This window comes from Euleptes europaea, chromosome 1, assembly GCF_029931775.1.
Source record: "Euleptes europaea isolate rEulEur1 chromosome 1, rEulEur1.hap1, whole genome shotgun sequence".
Lineage (NCBI taxonomy): Eukaryota > Metazoa > Chordata > Lepidosauria > Squamata > Sphaerodactylidae > Euleptes > Euleptes europaea.
The window spans coordinates 59,740,553-59,762,267 of record NC_079312.1 but is presented as its reverse complement, the minus strand read 5'-3'; the positions used below and the strand labels follow the sequence as shown (position 1 = coordinate 59,762,267).

Here is a 21,715-nt window from a genome sequence, read left to right as displayed (position 1 = left end):
GAGAGGGAAGGTGGCATGGTATAGCCTGATCTTGTCAGATCTTGGAAGCTGAGCAGGAAGGGAGAGACCACCAAAGAAGACTCTGCAGAGGAAGGCAATGGCAAACCACTTGCCTTGAAAGCCCCTTGCTAGGGTTACCAGAAGTTGGCTGGGACGTGACGGCACTTTACACACACACAGCACATCTCACAACCATTGTATCAAAAAAGAAACGAAAAAGCCATAGTGGAAAATGCCCTCTGGTTATGCATCTAGATACACATCTAAATTATGCAATACGTAGGGGGACTGATGAGAAAACATTCCTTCTCAGTGTTTGCCCTAGAAATCAAACAAAAGGGAACAGGATCTAATGTTGACTATAGTGTTGAAATACATGTGTGTGTAATGTACACATATACACAAACATTTGCTCATAAAATATACAGCCAAAGTCTTTCTCCATGTGCTTGTTCATTTGTAATAATATACAGTACTGAGAAGATATTCCAGCAAATTTTGGATGCATGTTTCAATGTATGTTTTACTTTAGCGTCTCCTGATGAAAACACAACTTGGAACATGTGTTCATTGTTAACACACATTCAAATTCAAGTTTACAAGCAAACATTAATGGTGCTCATAGCCAGTTCCTGGAGACAAATCCTGGCTACATTTTCAGCTAAAGAACATGGTTGGTGTACTTGACCTGTCTCTGCGTTATGGTACGGGCAGAAATTCCACCTCCTCATCTCAAAGCAGCTATAGAAACACTGTGTGCTTGCAGCAGCTGCAGAACCAAAGGCATGTCTCTGTGCCCTGGAGGTCCAGTACATCTCTATGGAGCAGGGGGGCCAGCAAGCTGCCATCTGCAATGCTGTAGCTCTCATTTTGATCTGCAAGAAGATTCACATAGAGAAAATTACCCTGGACGGAGGTAAATATGCACCCAGCTCTGGAGCTGACTTTATAAAAGAAACATGGCACTAGAGTGATAACAGTGTACCCAGCTCCTACCACTGAGGGAGAGGGAACTGCAGTGCCCTTACCAAAGGGTGTTGAGAAGCGGTGATGGAGACATTGGGACTGAGGCTCCAGCAGCACCTAGGCATACAGCTACTGAGTGGCACTACTTGTTTCTAACTAACCTTTACCCAAAGTTAAGACCTTATTTAATATCCTGTAAATGGAGGAGCAGAGGCAATGGCTATCAGGTACACCTTGCATGGGATTTTGCAGACCAAAGGGCAAGCATGCATGCTGTAGCCAACATCACGACTTTACAAGGCATTCCTTTTCTGTCCCATTCACTGAATGTCCATAGAACTGTTGCTATGTTTCAGTCAAACCTGGACAGGAATTCCCAGGGGATTGAGAAAACATACTGCCAGAGTCCCAGAGGGCTCACTTCCTGGCTACCACTCCCACTATTACTATTGTAAATGTTCCAGCATATATAGAAATGCACGTGTGTGAGAGAAAAGGGGGTTGAACAGTCTCTGGATCAGACGAAGTTGCCTATTAGGTAGGTTCTTTTTATTGGTTTACAAAAAAAGAACAGATTCTGAAAGATATTGATTTGTCCTTTGTTTCCCATTGAATATATGGCTACGTTAGGATAATGTAGGTATTCCAAAGCCATTGGCACACTATATTCCATAAGGGCTTTCAACTCTGGCTTGGGAAATTCCTAGAGATTTGGGGGGGGGGGTGTTTGGTGAGGGTGGAGTTTGGAGAAGGGAGGAAGCTAAGCAGGGATGTGATGCCACAGATTCCTTTATCTGAAACCACCATTTTCTCAAGGGAACATGATTTCTGTGGTCTGGAGCTCTGGGAGAACTCCAGGCCAAACCTGGAGTCTGCAAACCCACTAGACTACAATGACATGAGTGTATGGTGACTGCTTAAGTTCATGGTACACCAGAAAGTGGAACTGTGGCTCAAAAACATGAAACATGTAGTTCCTTAGGAGGAGGAAGTACCAGTGTCCATGCCTAGTAACTTGGCTATCACCAATGGGAGATAGATGGCTTTGAGGTTTGGGGCAAAGTTTGGATGCAGAGTATGAAAATGATTTTAAAGATAGAAATATTAGAGTAACACATTTCCCTTTGTGTTCAGTTTTATCTAGGAAATCCATTGATGTCTACTCTACTCCCCGGTAGCCAAATATGGCAACTGGGGGGATGACTGTAAGCAGGAAAATTGGAGGGATTTTTTTCCTCCATATTTATGGACAGATGCTCCTTCACGGAATATATACCCCAATTATTGTAGACAAAAGTGCAGAAAGAGACTCTGATAAGTGAGCACAAACAATTATAAAACAAGACATAAAATAAAAACCTTTGGATTCAATGCCTGGTAAGCTTCGGAAATGCTAAGACACACATATTTTCTTGTTCACTAAATACAAAACTTTTTGACATAACAGATTGTTAAAAAAATGTAATTGAGCCTCACCCACTGCCCTGGCCTGTCTCAAAAGTCAAATTTTCTGTTAATTCTCCATAAAACACATTACAAATAGAATGGTATTAAACAGTACTTGTGTTTTACAAGTTGTTCTTGAGTCACAGTTTGGGAAACATTATCTTACTGCATAACTGTAAACTGTTTTTAATTATAATCTGAATTATGTGCAAGACAGGTAAATCTAGCTTTCAGACTGCCTATGTACTCCACAGAGCCAGTGTGGTATAGTGGTTAAGAGTGGTGGACTCTAATTTGGAGTACCGGGTTCAATTCCCCACTCCTCCACATGAAGCCTGCTGGATGACCTTGGGCCAGTCACAGTTCTCTCAGAACTCTCTCAGCCCACACGGAGGCAGGCAATGGCAAACTCCCTCTGAACATCTCTTGCCTTGAAAACCCTACAGGGTCACCAAAAGTCAGCTGCGACTTGATGGCACTTTAAACCACCATGCACTCCATAGTTTTAGATGGGTTTTGATTTGGGAACATGAATAGATCTAGACAAGGAAAACCACTTATACAGTCTTATGCAATTAAACATATTCCTAAATTAATATAAAATATTATGTTGGATCAATGTGAAAAGGTAACATCTCAAATATTTATTTGACCATAATTTTTTGCTATGGCACAAAGAAAAGAGCATATATTTGGGCACAATAAAGGCCTGTGTCCTCCTCTCCACAAATTTACCCTCCCCCTAGGGTTGCCAGGTCCTTCTTCGCCACTGGCGGGAGATTTTGGGGGCAGGGTTTGGGGAGGGGAGGGACTTCAATGCCATAGAGTTCAACTGCCAAAGCGGCCATTTTTCTCCAGGTGATCTGATCTCTATCGGCTGGAGATCAGTTGAACTAGCAGGAGATCTCCTGCTACTACCTGGCAGTTGGCAACCCTACCTCCCCGCAAAAACAGCACAATTATTTTCCTCCTTCCTAGGAAAAAAACAGCAAATCAATTAACTGAAGCTGAAGTATCGCAGGGATGTACATGACTATGAGTGGTGCTGGTTAAATAATCTGCTTGTTCTAGGCCTGCGGCTGTGGACAGATGCCCAGCTTGTCCTAAAGGTGAGCCAAGCAACAAATCTGTTCATACTTTTAAAAGCTATTATATTTTATGGAGAGGATAACAGAGAAACAAAATAAAGAAACAAATTCAAGTTTCGGCAAAGATTTTCCTGCATATCCATTGTAAAGAGTTACACACGAGGCACTGGAAAGGAATTAAAAACCCCAAATGAATAATACAATCTGCTTTGGAAATGTTATTATGACAGCAGAAAATCAATGCAACACATTGGTAAAAGATGCTGTAGAAATTGAAATACCCCCCAAATTCCACTGACCTCCAGAAAATCTAGCATTAAACACTCCGTTTTGTGTTCTTGGGGCAGCTTCAGCCTTTTCCTCCACCTGCATTCTTTACACTATGTATGTATTCATTTTATTTGTGAAATGTATATCCCACCTTTCTATTAGCATGCCCAGGAGGCTATCAAAAGCATAAAGGAGTTACACTAACTAAATGAAAGCAGATGACTGCCCCTCCTCCTGCTATGAGGAAGCAAGGATAGCAAATGGGGGCAGTACTTGGACCTCCCACTACCACTCACAGTTGGTATTTTCTGGCAAATGCAGGGGAGTTCTTGGCTCCTACTTCTCCAACAAGCAGTTGATGTTCTTATGCCAACAGCAGGGATGGCCAATTGAGAGCCCTTTTCTATGTTACTGATTGGTATGTAGGTTGGTTATCATTCTGATTTCCATTTCATCCAGTTTCTAACAGTTAGAGCGGTTCCTCAGTGGAAAAGGCTTCCTCGGGAGGTGGTAAGCACTCCTTCCCTGGAGGTTTATAAGCAGGGGCTAGATGGCCATCTGTCAGCAAAACTGATTCTATGGCAGATCATGAGAGGGAGGGCATCTTGTCCATCTTCTGGGCATGGAGTAGGGGTCACTGGGGGTGTGAGGGGAAGGTATTTATGAATTTCCTGCACTGTGCAGGGAATTGGACTAGATGACCCTGGTTGTCCCTTTAAACCCTATGAATCTCACTGGGGAGGAAATTCCAAAGTTTTGGTGCCACAACCGAAAAGCCCTTTCTCAGGTTTCCACCCATCTAGCCTCAGCTGGCGGGGGCAACCAAAGCAAGGCCTCTGAAGATGACCGGAGTGTAGATCCCACCCTTAACACCACCATAATTTCATACCATCAAAGGAAGAGATCCAACACTCCCATTGTTCTGCAGTACAGTACAGTAGACTTCTGCTACAGTCCAAGAATATATTGCTGTTTATAATACCAGCACCTTCGAGGATTCTACATACTCCATGATGTGTCATGTTGCTGTGTGTTCCACTGGTTCTGTATGTCCCATTCTCTGAAAGGCATGGAATCTCCAGCAGGTAGCCAAGATTAGGCTGTGAAGCTTTTGCTGAATGGAGCTGACCAGAACTAAGTACAGGCTGGGATAGAGAACTGTTGAACTCAGTTGAGTTTGATCCCTGATCTTTCCAGGCACCTAGGGAGTGGCATCTTTCCCCTGCATGTATGAAGGCCCTGGCCACAAGGGGTGTTCTCCTCTGCCTGGTCTCCTTGGCCTCCCCATCTCCTCTGTTCCTGCAGGAGACTGGGGGGGAGGGCTGGAGACAGAAGGGACCACTTTGGGACTCCTGATCCACCTGAACCCTCTGGCTCTTGATGGGAGCCAGTTGTGCCAGAGAAATTAAGGGGTCTTCTCCTGGAGATCTTGGGGTGCAAGGAACTTGTGGTGTGACGGGAACCACAGGGGCTCCACTTCCCCTTGTGGAGTTTGTTTCTTCCTCTTCCAATGAAGATGGACTGGGGCAGGACCAGACACCAAGGACTAGAGGTGTCTATAGTGTGTGAGGTGTGGAGTCTAGTCTTAACTTCTCCTTCTGTTCTGTTGTGCTGTGTCTGATCCTTTCTAATAGATGTACTTTGTCTTATCCTTCCTCTTCATGTGGGACTCAAACCAGCAAGCCATTTCCCACAACATTACTCTTTGATGGTGAGCTACTGGAGATAACTTCTGTGACTGAAGTTCTCTTTATCTACTTTCTTCTCCCCTTGTCTAATTTTATAGACCTCTGTCATGCTCCCCTTATGTTCTCCATAAGGGAGATACATGATCCACTGCTGAAGACTGAAAATGCATGGCCTACAGCTGGATGGGTGGGGACAGAGGTGAGGGAGAGAGAAGAGCAAGAAGAACACAGAGGAAGACAAAAACTGAAATAAGATGGCATAGCAGGCATTGTTCTATGCCTTCTTACTTATGAATAATTTAAGTCAGCAGGATACTTACAAAATCGACATAGATAGTATTGGACTGCACATTCAAGCAAGGGAACTTATGTGTAAACCTTTGTTGCATGTGGTAGTGATGTCACAGGTACTATTCAACTAGTGCAACCAAGAATGCTATGAATTTTATTTTGTAATCTTTGTGGTTGCTGGGGGGAAACAATTTTTCAAACTCTGGTTTTGTTTTTTACTAGGAGACTGTGTTATCTACTGTTAGTTAATTGGTTTATCCTTAGACTGGTTTTATTTTTATGGTGCTCAGTTGTGTTTTCCTAAAGCAAGTTTTAGATTTTATCTTTACGGTGATTCTTTTTAATGCTTGTGCTTGAGCTGCTTCGGGAATACTTTAAAAAAACACAGAGGATGTGGGTTACAAATTGCTGTATGAAGCAAGGCTAAAGCATCTAGGACTTTGTACTTCTGTAAAAAAAAAAAAAGACCCCTGAGGGGGTGACATGACAGAGGTCTATAAATTTATGCACAGTGTAGAGAGAAAGGAGATAGAGAGGAACTTTTCTCCCCTCCTTCATACTACTAGAACCTGGTGGGGGGGTCACCCTATGAAACTGACAGTAGATTCAACCGAGACAAAATTATGATTTCACACTATGGATAGCTGACTTTTAAGACTCCGTGCTAAAAAAGGTGGTGATGGCCACTGGCTGACATGGCTTTAAAAGGTGGTTGGACAGATCTGTGGAGGACAAATCTGATGTGGGTTATTAGACACGACAGCCAAATGGAGCTTCTAGGTTCAGAGGCAGAGAGCCTCCAGTGGTCAACAGCGGAGGAGTGTCTTCTGCAGGCCTTGCTTGTGGGCTTCCCTGTGGCCTCTGACTGGCCACTGTGGGAAACAGGATGCTGGACTTGATGGTCCGTTGGTCTGATCTAGCATGGTGCACACTCTTACTTTCTAATGTAGATATTTTTAAAAATAAAGAAATAAGGAGACAATTCTAGGTTGTCATTCCTCACCCCCGTGGCAGGTTTCTGCACCTTAGATGTGGGACCAGCAATAATTCAGCAGGAAAAATCTGCCTATCACTGCATAACCAAGCTAGGAACATTTCTGATGAATTTCTGAGTATCAAACAGTTTGGTCTGTTCACAACCACCCAAGAAGGTAAAATTCAGGCAGCACCTATAACATTCTGGCAGGGTAGCAACAATGTTTATAATTTAGCTGAACATGATCCCATTTTGTCACTCATGCTTTTCCCCACAATGCCATGGGGGTCACCTTTGCTCATTACCACTGCAACATGAACACCTTTTCTTTCTGGCAGGACTCTAGGGCTATTGACAACTGCAGAGCATTATAGGCAGACACGAAAGGTGTTGCTGTGTTGCTGAGGATGAAATAATGGGGAAGGCTTCCCTTCCTGAATTTCTACTTGTAACACAACTGTTAAAGGCACAAGACCGTCTTTCTCAAAAAAGGTAACAATCCTATCCCACATTTTAGTAGACTCCCCCCCCCCGCCATCAAGTCCTAGCTGACCATTGGCAACCCCATAGGTTTGCAAGGCGAGAGACGTTCAGAGGTGTAGTACACTACAAGCCAGCATTTGGTTGCATAAAGCTGTGGTCTTAAGCTTTGCAGGTTCACTGTTAACACAAGTCTTTAAAATAGGACCTAGTTTCTCTCCCTATTTCCCCCTTACTCATTCTCTACAGCTGGCCCATAAAATGGGAAATGCCCAGTATCTGCTATTTAAGACCCCTCTGGGCAAAAGTTTGTGCTTCTTTTTTCTTAGTGTCCCTGACACTTAGAAAAAATGATGGCAGCTTCACAGGTGTGATTCACCTTCAGTTAGGCCAGTGATTCTTAACAAGAACCCTACCCTACCCTCAGAGGGCAATCTGATAATCTCAAGGGCCATTCAGGACTTCTGAGGGGTGAAGGGCTTTAGGGATTTTAGGCAAGCCTTTCTCCCCACTTGCAGTGACTTCCGACAACCGGTGCAGCGGAATCGCTGATACGGCTCACCCTGCCCTAAGAATACATCAAATCCCTGATTTTATCATTCTCCCCTAGGCCCTTACCAAAGCAAATAGGAATCAACCCTCACATTAAGGAGCTGGTTGATGGCCGTTAGGCACAGGAGTCTAATCAAATGCATACCTCAGATCTCGGCATCGCATGTATTTATCATAAATATACCTATATAAACAAAGTTGCCTTGTCTGGAGTGCCCTTTTTTATGATCTAATTATTTACTTGTATCTCGGGGCAGCATTAAATTATGGCGGTGCATACTTGGCGGGCAATAGTGTGTGTGTGGGGGAGAAACAACCGGAGTAGGTGCATGGAAGCCAGAGAGCACTTTCAACCCACTCGGTGCGAGCTGGCCAAATCCACTTGCAAACGATCGTGAAGGTGCACGGAAAGCGGATCGAAAGCGCATTATTTGGGCTGTGTGAAAACGCCAAAGAGTCCGGGATGGGCGGAGAGTTCTCGTCAGCGTCTGGTGCCTCCGACAGGGGGCAGCCCTCCCGCCTCTCCGGCTGGGCTGGCTGATGGGCTCCGCCCCTCCCGGGGTATTTAGCCCCTGCGGGCGAGGGCCAGAGTGACTGGGGAGCGCGCACGTGCGCCGTCGGTAAGGTGAAGTCCGCGGAGTCCCGCCGGCGTTGCAAAACCAGCGGCGCCCTTCTCTTCCCCCGCAGGTCCCCCTGCTCGCGCCTGGCTGCGACCCAGCTGCAGCAGCCGAAGGAGGGAGAGAGCCGGCCGGCCAGCCTAGGCGGGCTGGCGGGTGGGTGGGTCGCTCGCTCTACCCGCTCATTAGCGCCAGGAGAAGGCGGGGCGGCGTCCTCGGCATGAGCACGCAGGCGCGGGGCCAGGCGTCTCTCGGGGGCTGGAGCAGCAGCAGCTTCGAGCAGAGAAGCAGTTCGCGGCCAGCGAGGCACGAGCAGGAGCCGCCGCCGCCGCCGCCGCCTCCTCCTCCTCCCCTGGGCCGTAGCGACGCCAAGGCGGACTGCGCAGCCATGCCGGTGACCGAGAAGGACCTGGCGGAGGACGCGCCCTGGAAGCGGATCCAGCAGAACACCTTCACCCGCTGGTGCAACGAGCACCTCCGCTGCGTGAACAAGCGCATCGGCAACCTGCAGTGCGACCTGAGCGACGGGCTGCGCCTCATCGCCCTGCTGGAGGTGCTGAGCCAGAAGCGCATGTACCGCAAGTACCACCAGAGGCCCACCTTCCGCCAGATGCAGCTGGAAAACGTCTCCGTGGCGCTCGAGTTCCTGGACAAGGAGAGCATCCGGCTCGTCTCCATCGGTGGGTCCGCTCGGCGCGCGCGCTCCGGGGCATGGGGGGGGGGGTCGTCAGCCCGGCGGCGGGGGGCCTGGGTCCTCTCCCCGGCCGGCTTCGGCCGGTTCTGCCCCACCTGTTGGCTCCCGCTAGCTTCCCCACGTGGCCTCGGGAGGCGCTGGGCTTCCTCTCTCGCTCCCCGCGGCGACGCCCTGCCGCCTGCCCTTCACCTGCGCTTGGAGGTAGGCGCCTCTTCCCCGGGTCAGGCTGGGGCGGGAAAGGTGGCAGGCGGTGCCTCTGTTGCCTTGGCGGGAACACAGCCCGCTGGGCCGCTTTCCGGGGTGCGGGGGAGAGAGCCCCAGGAGGGGAACTGCTGAATGGCTGGGTGGGGCGGCGAGGAGCTGACGCTGAGGCACCTGAGTGGGTGCTGCTTGTGCCTTCTAGGCCTGGCTTTGAAGCAGCCCATTTCCCCCCACCAGTGAAAATGGTCCGGAAATAGGCTCCGGCTCCATCTCAGCTGTAGCCAGCGCTGGTGATGGCGGGGAGATAGGCTGCTCCCATAGGGAGGTTCCGTGGCGGACTGGGTCTAAAAAGGGTGGCTGCCAGGAGACCCACAACTATAAGGCTATCATTTAATTTTTATAAGAAATAAATATTTTTTTCAAAAAAAATACATAAGTGAAAAAAAGGTACAATTAAAATTTTAGTTGCCTACAGTCATAGTCTTGGAGCTTCTATTATATTTTCAAGCTACGAAAAGGTCATTAACATTTTTGGCATATTGGCAAATGTTTAAGGGGCCCCACTTCGTCAGGGGCCCGCTTGCCATCGGGCAAGCTGACCCCCTGGCCAGTCCGCCACTGGGGAGGTTCCTTCCTTGAGAACAAGGAAGGCTCATGTTTTGGCTCTCTCTCTGTGCGCCCTGCCCCAGGTAATTAAGGCTGCCCACCCACCGGTCTCTGGTCTGCCTAGGCAGTGACTGGTCCCAAGTCGAATCATGGGAAAGTGAAGGAATGGCTGACTTTGCTCAGACAGGATTTCCTGAGATGCCTCCCTCCCAGCAGGTAGAGCCACTTCCTTTTGGCTGCAGGGCTTGGGTTTCTATGCTCAAGGTTTATGAAGGCTGCGCACTGTTAAAGCCCAGCCTCTGATTCTGAGAGGAGCCTTTCAGTGCTGTTCTCCTGGGAGAAGTATGCGTGGGGCTAAGCTTTTTTTTTTTTTTCCCTAGTTAAAGCGCTATGTGGGCTGGGGTGGTAGCTTGTAGAGCCGAGCACAGCAACTCAAAGGACATCTGTCAGAAAAGCAGCCTGCCTGTTTTTTGTAGGAGGAAGAACATGACGATAAACCCAATAAATTAGGCTGGATTGGGCTATGTCCTCATTATGGATTGGATACAGATGGGTATAGGGAATGTAGGTGGCAATTGTCAGCCTTTAGTCAATACTTCTAGCTAGCATTCATGTGGGTGTAGACTTCAGCCTTTGGCTGGGGAGGGCAGGGTACAAATGTAATAAAATAAATAATACTGTAAACCAGATAGTATCTTTGGTGTTTATGTTGATCTCTTAAGGTTTCACATTCAAGTAATGTACTGCCCAGATGAATTCACCAGATAATTTTTAATAACCTGTCAATGCTGTAACACTGTCATTGAAAACTTGTAAGCTTATAATTTACCAATAGCCAGCACCCTGGTATGCCAGGGCAGAAATCAAATAATACTCATTTATTCCTTGCCTACTAGATCTTGTTAACTTATTTTAAATTGTAAGTCTGGCTATGCCGGACTTGATAACTGTCAGTTTTCTCATAGCTGCTCCTCTGAAAAAGAATGTGTGGAACCTTCTGAAACCGGCCTGTGTCATGTGCCTTTCTTTGCTCTGTGTCTGAACTTTACTAATTTTTATGTGGATTCGGAGATGACAGGGCCAGAGGAAGATGGCACCGGGAACCTTAAAAAGCCTGGGTTGAAACCAGTTTTTCAAAATGCTTGATACTTTTTTACGACCCTAGTACATTCTCTATTGCTGCGCCTGAAATATTTCTTAACCTTTCAACTACTTAATATACCTGAACTTGGTATTAAATGGATAGGGACGTTTCAAGTAATGCAGCTGTACACAAAGTACTGTAGTTAACCTGAACGTAGGCACTATAGCTCTAAGGTTCTAGTTTTTTCCTGTTGAATGCACCAACTCAGCATTTTACGTGTCAGGGAAGGTAGTGGCCAGGGAAGAATAAAAGTAGTGGGAACAGTGTGATGATGATAGGAAATGACCTCTGATTTGCATCTTGAGATCACTCTTAGTTGGTATGATTCTAGAACTATGAACCCAATGAACATTCTATGTGGGTAGCTTTGCAAAGGAAGTTATAATCTAATACTTGTATAGCGTTTTAGCATCTGAGGATCTGAACAGCTTTTACCAGAGTTTAGCAAACTGGTGCCTTGGTGTTATGGCTGTCCATATACCACAGAGAGGCATGATTCTTAGATGAGCCTGACACTATTCGTGTTTGTCTACCAATAAGTTGAGATTTCAGTATGACTTACCCCCCAGGCATTCGTACATAAGGTCACAGCACACTTATTTCTCTTGCCTTCCTTTAAGCGTCTTCCTTAGTATCTGCTTACACTATTTTGAAAACTTTAAAGCTTATCTGGTATCCTCACTGCAAGGCAAGGAAGATATTTGCCTCTAATACAATGTTCCCCAGTGTGGCACTCATGGGCACCAGGGTGTCTGCCAATAGTGTTCTGGTGCTGGCTTCCTGCCCCTTTCCACATTCCCTCATTATCCCTTTTGAAGTTCCATTTTTCTTTGTTCTACTTTGCTTCATTCACACTCCCTCTTTTTTTCCCTGTTACTGCTCACACTTGTCCCTCCTCCTTTTCCCTGACCTGTTTTTTTCTCTTTAGGTGTTAACTCCTACCCCATGCCACTTCTCTAGACTGCTACAGATTTATCACCATTACCTGTAATTTCTTGGCCTCTATAAAAATGAATTCTTCCATTGCCCCAATGTTTTATTTAATTGAAACATAGTTTTAAAATATTTGGGGTTTAGGGCAGCTGCTTTAGGGTGATACCCACTCTCCTGGTGCTTTCTGTGTATGTACAGATGTAAAGATAAAATGCCCTCACCTGGCTAGCCTAATCTTGTCACATCTCAGAAGCTAAGCAGGGTCAGCCAAGGGTTGTTGTACAAAGGAAGGCAATGGCAAAGCACCGCTGTTCGTCTCTACCCTTGAAATCTCTACGGGGTTGCCTTGAGTTGGTTGCGTCTTGATGGCACTTCATATGCACAAAAATGAAATGGGGCGCAGAAAATAGGCTAAGAGAACATTACACTATTGGGTTGTTTAAAACTTAGCAGATCTTGGCCTAGTCAGTGCTTGGGTAGAGGGCGCTTGACTGTGTGTCATAAGTTACTTGCAGCTTTCCAAAGGGGCAGAAGTATAACAAATAGTCTGTAAATGAAGGTGGTTTGAGATTGGTTAATAGCAAGTCCTCTTAGCCAAGAACTTGCTGTGTTCCCAAGATCTACTGCCAAGTAGTAGCATAGAACTGGTGTGTTAACAAGTAAAGGAAAATAAAACTAATACCTGCCCATGGGAGCTAAAATCTAACATTGTAACAACTGTAGCCCTGTTTGGTTGAAGCCTGTATCTGAATTTTAACTGGGGAAGCAGCTTCAGTTCTCTGCAGTTGTGTCTCTGGAGCATAAAACTATGCTGTTATGAGCCAAACGTGACCTTGAATTAGAGACTGAAGCATAACTACAGAGACGTTATGTCTGTGTAAATAGACTTGAGGCTTCAAGGAAAAGTATAGGAGAAGGAATGTTGGTTCTCTATATGTAACCCATATGTTTTGAAGCAGGGGAAACCTTGCTGAGCTCTGAATCAGGCTCCTTGTGGGAAAATATCTTTGACAGCTGCTTCAGACTTGCTTACCCAGAAATTACTTCATTGTGGCTACCTTTCAGTTTAAATATTAACAGGAGAATATATTGTCAAAGGTGCCAGTGGGAGTAACAATGGGAATCATGTGTTGCTCTTACACGACTTGTGCTCGGGTGCTGCTTGTATAGAGCAGAGCAGCAATGTGGCAGATGTGTTGCAGGAGGGGGGGTCACTGGTGGTGTGTCTCATCTTGCACACTGGATGGGCCAGGTGGGTATTTTGAGACCAGTAGATCCAAAACTATGCAGCAGCATTGTATTAAGCTTTCGTACAGCAGGAGTTCCCAGCCTTTTTTTGAGCCTGTGGGCACATTTGGAATTCTGACACAGCAGGGTGGGCACAGCAACAAAATAGCTGCCACGAAATTGCTGCAGGAGGCTGAGCCAGCCACAAAACGACTGCTACAGCTTTAACTTCAGAAACACAATGTAGATCCTTGTGCTGTGGTGGCAGCTGCTGCCAAAGCAACATTATTATTTTTTTAAAAAAATCTGTACAGCCAGTAAGAAACCTTGCTGGTCAAAAGCCCTACCTGATCCCACCCACTTCCTAAAAACACTTCAAGGGGGCCAGAAGATGTGTCGGTGGGTGCCCTGGCACTGTGGGCACCACGCTGGGGACCCTGGTAGTAGAGTCTTTCAAAGACTGCCACTTGATTGTTTATTTACTTCATTTATACCCCACCTTTCTTCTCAATGGGGATCCAAAGTGACTTAAATCATTGTCCTCTCCATTTAATCCTCATAACAACGTTGTGAAGGTAGGTTAGGGGGAGTGTGTGTGACTGGTCACCCCGCAGCCTTTAATGGCAGAGGGAAGATTCAGACCTGGGTCTTCCAGATCCTAGTCTGACCCTCTAATTACTGTACCGCACTGCCTGTCATTTCAGGGGAATGTCAGAAATATCTGTCTACCTTGGGTGTAGTTCAGATAAAGAGGAAGAGTTGCAAAGTCCAAACTTCAAGCAGACATGAAGTTGTTTCTGAAGGAGGCGAAGTCAGTGTGGGTTTTTGGGTTTTTTTGCTCGAAGGCAAGACAAATATGACACCTTTAAATGAGACTGGGTGTGAATCATGTTTTTGCTTCGTGGCCCTTCTGGCTTTCCATAGGACCCTTTCAGAGGCACATCAAAGCAGACCGGTGGCACATGGCCCTTCCTCTCTGGCACACTCTCACATTGTAGAACAAACTTCCTCTGTCTTTGAGAGGCATGCTGTGGCATAGTTTTAAGAATCCCTCATAAATGAAGAGAAGAATTTTTTTGAAATGTGAGTATACACAGGAGGCCTGCTCCAAGCATGTAACTGCACTTCAATTTAACTGTCAATTTGGGTTGTCTTACATAGAAATCCTGAGTGGTCTCACAACTTTGGTAGCAAAACTTTTAGCAGAGCTGAACCCCAGCGTGCTCTGTATAAATTAAAACTACATTTGAGAACTTTTCTTTCTGAAATCTTTGCTCTAATAGCATACCGGGGTGAACTGCTTTAAGTACTTAGAACTTCTACAGCAAGTGGGGAAAGGCACACTGCTTCTATTCCTGTTCACCAGAGCACACCAGATTATCCAATCTGTTCAGTTCAGGTGCAGTTAAAATACACCCCAGAGTGGAAAAACATACACTTGCTGTGTGATCAGATCTTGCCCTGGTTTCTACATGTAGGGGAGCCTATCATATGCATAAACTATACTTCATAGCTCTAACATCGGTGAGGCAGAGTTTAGACTCAATATAGGAGCATAGTTCACCTGAACATTTTGTGAACTACTTTAATACTGAAAAGCTGTTCTGGTGAACAAGAGGCATATCAGCCGTTCCCATTCTTTGTTGGAACATCTGTGGTTAAGCACCTGTGTGTTGGCAGTTATATTCAGCTAATGACTAGCTATCAACTTTAATAACTGATATTTTACTGAACCATTTTTGGCTCACTTGCTCTAAGCAAGTTACAGTGTAGCTTTATAATGGGGCTCAGAACTGGGCTGCAAATGGAAGTCTAGTAGGCGCTGCAGAAAAATGGGAAGGGATCCAGGTTTTTTTTAAATGGGGATTGCTGCAGCATTATGAGAATGCTACCTCCTGAAATACAGGCTATTGAATGACTTGTACAGTTTAGATTGCCAGATTTATATATGGGAACACTTTCCTATCATAAACCTAGCTGGTTTTTCATGAGCAATAAAATGCTATTTGGCTGCATGAAAATTGTGAATGTATCACTCATGCAAGGCAATCAGGTTGCCTCAAGTGAACCAGACTCCTGGGTCAAGTAATGAAGCCACTGCATGAGCATTGTAGATTGTTGGTAAAAACCAAGTTGCATTCTGCAGTCTGCTGTTGTTTCTTTTGGGGCATCAAAAGTATAGGTCTGCATATTAAGGTAGCCAACTTGTATGTCACAGCTTTTGGTCTGAGTTCTTATATGCTGTTCAGGTGGGTGTGTCTGAGCAGGTTACAGTGGTTCCTGACTCCACTGTGTGGCAGCAGAAATAGTTCCTGTTGTCAAAGGGTATGTTCCCTGTTGTACGTGTACACTAGATGACTAAAACATGACTCAGTTTGTCAGGGGCACACTGATAAGTATCGTTTAGGTGATGACTTGCTATGGAAATGTTCCAACCCCAGTATACAGTAGATCCTTAATAGATCAGCTTTGCTACAGTTGTATCATATCAGTGGCTTACTAGGGTGTGTGTAGGTGTGCTAATTGAGTTGCAATTAGTAATACTATTGAAGCAACTTCCAGTCCTCCTTTTGCATTTCAAGGACCCAACCTGTGCTCTAATTTTAAATCTGGGTGGAGTAGTTCAACTGAAATGTTTGATTTATGAGTTTCTTTATGTGCAATTGCTATAGTTAACAGAAGTATTAGCTCTTAAATAGCTAAGGTGGTTTCACTGCTGTCAGCTAATATGCCCACACCCCATGTTTATATATACTCAAATACCTAGGTAACGGCTGAACCAGCTACTGTTAAATTGGAAGGAACTGGCTTCGAGCAAGGGATGGATATATTTCTGGTACATTCAGTGGAAGAATAGGTGTTGTGCAACTGTAGCACAGAAGATTTTCCTCATACCCATGTGGCTTTCTGGTTACTGTGGCTGGGTCTCCTCAAGCAAGCAAGAGTGGCAAAAGCACCCCTGCATGCCTTTGCTACTCCTAGGGCTAAACTGGGAACTTCATAATGCCATGTTTGTCAGGCCAGGGGAATATGTTGTAGGACTCTGACTGTAATCCAAAACCTTGTGCTGTATCTCAAGTTCAAGGAGTAAGTGATGTTTTCAACCTTGGAAAAATATAAACTAAGGAGCGTTTAACACAAACCCAAGAACTGCTGTGCTGGATCAGACCAATGTTCCATGTAATCCAGCATCGCATTTCACACAGTGATCAGTTAAATGTCCTTGGAGACTTCTAGATTAGTCTTCTCTGTATAAACCAAGTGCTGTGCCATTGAGCCATTGTATCTTGTACAGATAGTCGTGGCTTGTATGGGGCTCTTTGCTCTGCCTCCTCATGTAGCACAAGGTTCTTGATAGTTCTGCTAGACTCGGCTAAGGCCTAGGAGTTGAAGGCCAAAGAGCCACGCTGCTTGGTTTTGTCAACCAAAATCTTAATCTTCCTCAAAAGAATACCGTAATACTTCAGAGCATGCCCAGCTTCTCTCCTATTCTGAATATTACCACAGGAGAAGGGTATAAGTTCCCGAAATAAAACAGCTACAAGTCTACTTTCCAAAATAAGTTTTGTAGCTCAAATTGGAACAAAGACCTATTTGGACCTATCCGGGAAGAACATCACTACTTGAAAACTCACTTGGCTAGATTTCCAAGGCTTCCGTTTTTCAACAGTTGTCTGCCACTTAATATATCACTCATGCTTGCAGTACATGAGAGCCAGTATTTATTAACTACTGGTATTAAAGGACAATAGGTAAAGGAAGGGGGGAATTATTCCTGGAGGATGGCATAAGATCAACAAATTGGTCATAGTTAATTCTACTTGAGCCATTCCTTGGAAAAGCAAAGTGTTCATAACATAGTAAACATAGCTATATTTTTATATGTTTCACTTATAACCATAGATGGCCTTTAAATGGAAGAACCCAAACAAGAGAACAGTTGGTTTAAAAATTTATCTATCTGAAGGGTGCCTTGCACTGGCTCAGACTTCATGGTTATTTGGTGAGGAGCAAAAAACAAAATGCTACATACAGTGTGTCTCATAGCTTGTTGTAGAAGTAGGGAGCCGTTTAGACGGCAAAGGGATCTGACTGAGGCACCCCTTCCCTGGCAGCAGACAAATCTACACCCCCTTTCTCACTCCTGTCTTTCTCTTGCCCCATTAATGCTTAAAGCAGACGACATAGTTGCTGTGATCAACCTGATTTGGGGATTTTGCTGTAACTTGGGAGGGCCCATGTTACCTTCTCATCTAATTCCATGAGCAGTACCTCCTTGCATAAGGGGAATGTTGCCTAGACATACAACCAAGTAATGAGACATAAAAACCATGTTATAGCCTGTAATTTCCAAAACAATTAATGGTTGGCCTAAACTCTAATTCCAAACTATATCCCCCTGGGCTAACAGAGAAGCCAGGCAAGAAAAATAGTACTTAAATCCTGGATGCAGCTATTTTGAGCTAGTACCTGGTTCCTCTGTTTTCTTAGTCCAAAACATGGATCAAGCCAATAAACCTACATTTACCTGTGTGAGGTTACACTTTCCCCATACACAGCAGCTATCTTCCAGGCCCACTCCACAAATTGCACACTCTTGGGAACAGGGTTTTATAAGTTTCCCCAGGCTCCTGCCCCTTTATACAGGATTGGTTGCAACACTCCTTCCAGAATGGGCAAAGACCAGATCTGAATCCTGATTCCCCCTGAGGAGCTCTAGGCAGAAAGACGACTAGTCTCTCTTCCCCCCACCCTCGGAATTCTCCATTTAGCACATGCTCGCTATTAAGGAGTCCAAATGCAAAAGTTGCCTGGAGGGGCCTAGGGAGGCCTCAGGCCAGAAACTCTGGCAGAACAGAGAAAATTATAATGAATGTGTTACTTCTAAGCCGTGGTTCATGATACACATCAGTGCAGGAAAAGGTGTCAGCTGGCAGACTAAGGGAAAGCTTGATGTAAAGATAAGAATATACTTAGTGTTCAGTCAAAAAGGCTTAGCTGTAATTTAAAAAGATGCAACTAAAACTATGCTTGTCAACTTGATAGTACTGGAACTACTTTTAAGTTCCAGCGCTTAAGAACTGCAAATGCTGTATGTAGCATAACTCAGATTGTTCCAAGCCTGCAAAGAAGTTGGCATTGCTGTTTCAATTTCAATGTTCTTCTCATTCTTCTTAGCCTTCCTGATCAGATATGCTGCGCTGTTGAAAGGGATTTTAACACCTTCACTATAGCTGTCCTCTGTAAGAAGAATGCATGCCTGGAGACTGTCAAATGCAAATACGGTTCAGGATGCACCACAACACTGTACAGAACAGTGTTGTTACACATCAGTTTTGTGATTGATTCTAACACTCGCTCCCTTAACATTGGCAGTTAACGCATCACCGTTCATGTGTCCCCGGTTGCCTGAACGTCTGAGTACACTGGTGACTTGCAAATGAAACAGCATTTCAGGCTGGGCGTTTAATGTTTGGTTCTACTATACGTAGCATGGAAATAATACAGCAAGGACAGATATGGAGATAGTTGGCTGTCAGCATCTTCACAGGGACTGCAGGAAGCTTCTGAGAAACCTTGGCTTTTTTTAGTTTTATTTGCCTTTATTGTAGAGGAGGGGTGCTTCACTTTAAGCAGCAAACACACATATTTGGCTTTTATAACTTTGAGAAGCCAACTGGGTAGACCTGTTCAGTGTATATTGTCAAAACGGAATGGGCTGTTCAGCCTGAAGCACAACCATGTTGTGTGAAAATGATGCTTGACTGATTCTTAAACCTGGAGATGGGTACTGACAAAGATCTGTTTAATTCGCTGCTAAGTTAAATTTGCTTTCTGTATAATTCCAAGGGGAAATTGCAGGCCTGGCATAATTTCGGGGTCTGTTTGGGTGATCACAGTAGAAATAAAATAGCTCAACTCCTAGTGTGGTGGTGGAAAGTACTGTCAAATCACAGCTCACTTGTAGCGATCCTTTAGGGTTTTCAAGGCAAGAGATGTTCAGAGGTGGTTTTCCATTGATCAAGATGTTGCCAGGAAAGACCATCCTAGGGTGTCTAGAAGTTCCTGGACTTCTATCTTGCTTCGTCCATTCTCTAGAGTTTTCCTGGAGTTATATTGTTGGATCTGTCAGTTAACCTATGCTATCTGACCTTCTCACCTCCCTACATGTGCAAATATAACTTAATTCTGGAAACCACTGCTTGCCTCTTGCCTAATTCTCTCAGTACTGAATTTTGAGGTCGAAAGGCTCCTCTCTCTAGGCCAAGCGGAAGCCTTGCCCTCTGTGTCCTCTAGTACATGCGAAGAATGCGAGGGAGAATTGGTGCTCTCTTCATACTGGGCTTTGGAGGAAGCTGGAAACGTAGTGCCTTGTTGCTTCTGACTTTCTGAAGTACGTAAGGTGAAGCATAAGAAGATAAAAAAGGCCATGCTGGATCAGACCAAGGTTCGTCAAGTCCAGCAGTCTGTTCACACAGTAGCCAACCAGGTGCTTCTAGGAACCTCTAGACGCCCTGAGAGAGCAACTCTCTCTGACTTTCTCTCGAGCTCAATATGAAATGACTTGAGCCCCCCTTTTCCTTAGCTCACTGTGCTTATAGGTGGACTACATGAAGGTGAGGCTAGTGACAGCTAAACAATAGCTAGCTTCTGAACCGCCTGGGCACAGGCATTATGTGTGGAGGAACTTGTTGCTATTGTTCTCCTGGCTCCCCAAGTTTGGTTTGAATTTAATAAAGACTTAATATTAAGTATGAGTTCTATTGCACTGCTATAAATAATGTAAAAAGTATGTGCTAATGCTGTACCATTAACTATACATGGCCACCCAGGCAGAGAGGGCTTCACGCATACTCTGAATTGCTATTCACCATTTCCTGGAAATAACTCAAGAGAATGGGCTCACCACCATCCTCATGATTGAGCAAGTTAGCTGGGCCTGATGCCAACATTGTTGTCTCCAATGGTAAACTGAAATTGGTATAAACCTGACCATCCTGTGTTTTCTGAGTACTGATTTCAGTTACTTTCACTGTGCTGTCTGACTTGATGAACAGGTGGAAATAAAGATTTCTAAAGTGTTTTTTTGTGGATGGAAAAAATAGCTTACTGTTTTTAGAAATATAACCCTCTTGCTGTTCCTACTGCGGATCAGTTTTCTATAAACTGAAAGATTTTTTGGAATGTTACTGTAGAAGTGAGTCTCATCCTAAAAGCAAGAGTGGACAGTTTTGTCTAAACAGAACAGCTCCAGAAGACTACCTTTGCATGTGTCTGGATAGAGTGATAAGTTGAATTTTTTTGGATAAAGAGATTTAGTACAACAATTTAAGAAAGTACAGAAAAAGCTGGATGTACTAAGGTTAGGGTGCAACAATTTGCAGCATTCTAGTAGTAGGTATAGCTGTAGTTTTGCAGATGGAAAACTCAGGTATTTGCGCTTTTAAATTCCATAAATATGCCAAGTAGCATGTTCTGTACTAACTAAATTCTATATTCTACGTTTTATGACAAAGCGCTAAAGTCTAGGACTGAGATATTGCATAGATATGAAGCCACAGCCTTCAATTTGCAAGATCTGAACAAGGCTGTCAAAGATAGGACATTTTGGAGGACTTTCATTCATAGGGTCGCTATGAGTCGGAGGTGACTTGAAGGCACTTAACACACACACACACACACACACACACACACGGGTTTCCCCAAAATGTCCATTGTCCCAATTATTTTTCCATGATTTCAAAATCTCTGGAACTATGTTGAGTAAAGATCTAATTAGGCACCAGTGACTTGGAAGATATACCCATTCAGTGAAAACAAACATTTCAGTATGGGTAACTTTGAGCAGGTGCAGAACATATATAATCCCTGGGGGTTGTAAGCTGTTATCTCCCACAAAAAGCCTATGTTTAAAACAAGTATATCATACTTGGCCTTGAATATTACCTCCATAAGTTTCAGTGAGCTTTGGCTTTGATAGCCCAGGCTAGCCCAGTCTTGTCAGATCTTGGAAGCTAAGCAGGGTCGGCCCTGGTTAATATTTGGAGGGGAGACCACCAGGGAAGCCCAAGGTTGCTACTCAGAGGCAGGCAATGGCAAACCACCTCTGAATGTCTCTTGCCTTGAAAACCCTACAGGCACCATAAGTCGACTTGAAAGCACTTTCCGCCATTAAGGTTCAGTGAACAAATGTTATGGTTGCCTAGATAAAATCTGATTCAAACCATATGAATGTAATTTTGTTATAGTCTGCTTTTCTTACTGAGACTCAAGGTGGATTACACAATGTAAATCAATGCAATCAAAGGATGAGGCATTTATTAAGCAATGTAACAGGACTAGGAATTGCAGAAATTTCAAACGGAGCAGGCTGAACAAATATGACAAGCAGAACATAGTATCACATCAGTAGAAACACAGTGCATTTTCCTTGACCAATCTTTTATGATGTAGCCTTATTTCCTTTATAAAAATTCTCTCCTTAAGCTGACATGCTTAAGACAAGAAGCATTGCCGAATAGAAGGGCAGATCAGC

The 21,715-nt window shown here is 44.6% G+C and overlaps 1 protein-coding gene across 3 annotated transcripts in view; it reads left to right on the top strand.

Annotated features, from left to right (window-relative positions):
- The first annotated feature begins 8,720 nt into the window (after window positions 1-8,720).
- The window catches only part of FLNB (filamin B), an 89,646-nt gene continuing 76,651 nt past the window's right edge, over window positions 8,721-21,715 (top strand). For all 3 annotated transcript variants that reach the window (XM_056852886.1, XM_056852877.1, XM_056852869.1), the window contains exon 1: window positions 8,721-9,054. In XM_056852886.1, coding sequence (XP_056708864.1) covers window positions 8,763-9,054 — 292 coding nt within the window. In that variant the 5' untranslated portion in view covers window positions 8,721-8,762. The remainder of the gene's footprint in view (window positions 9,055-21,715) is intronic.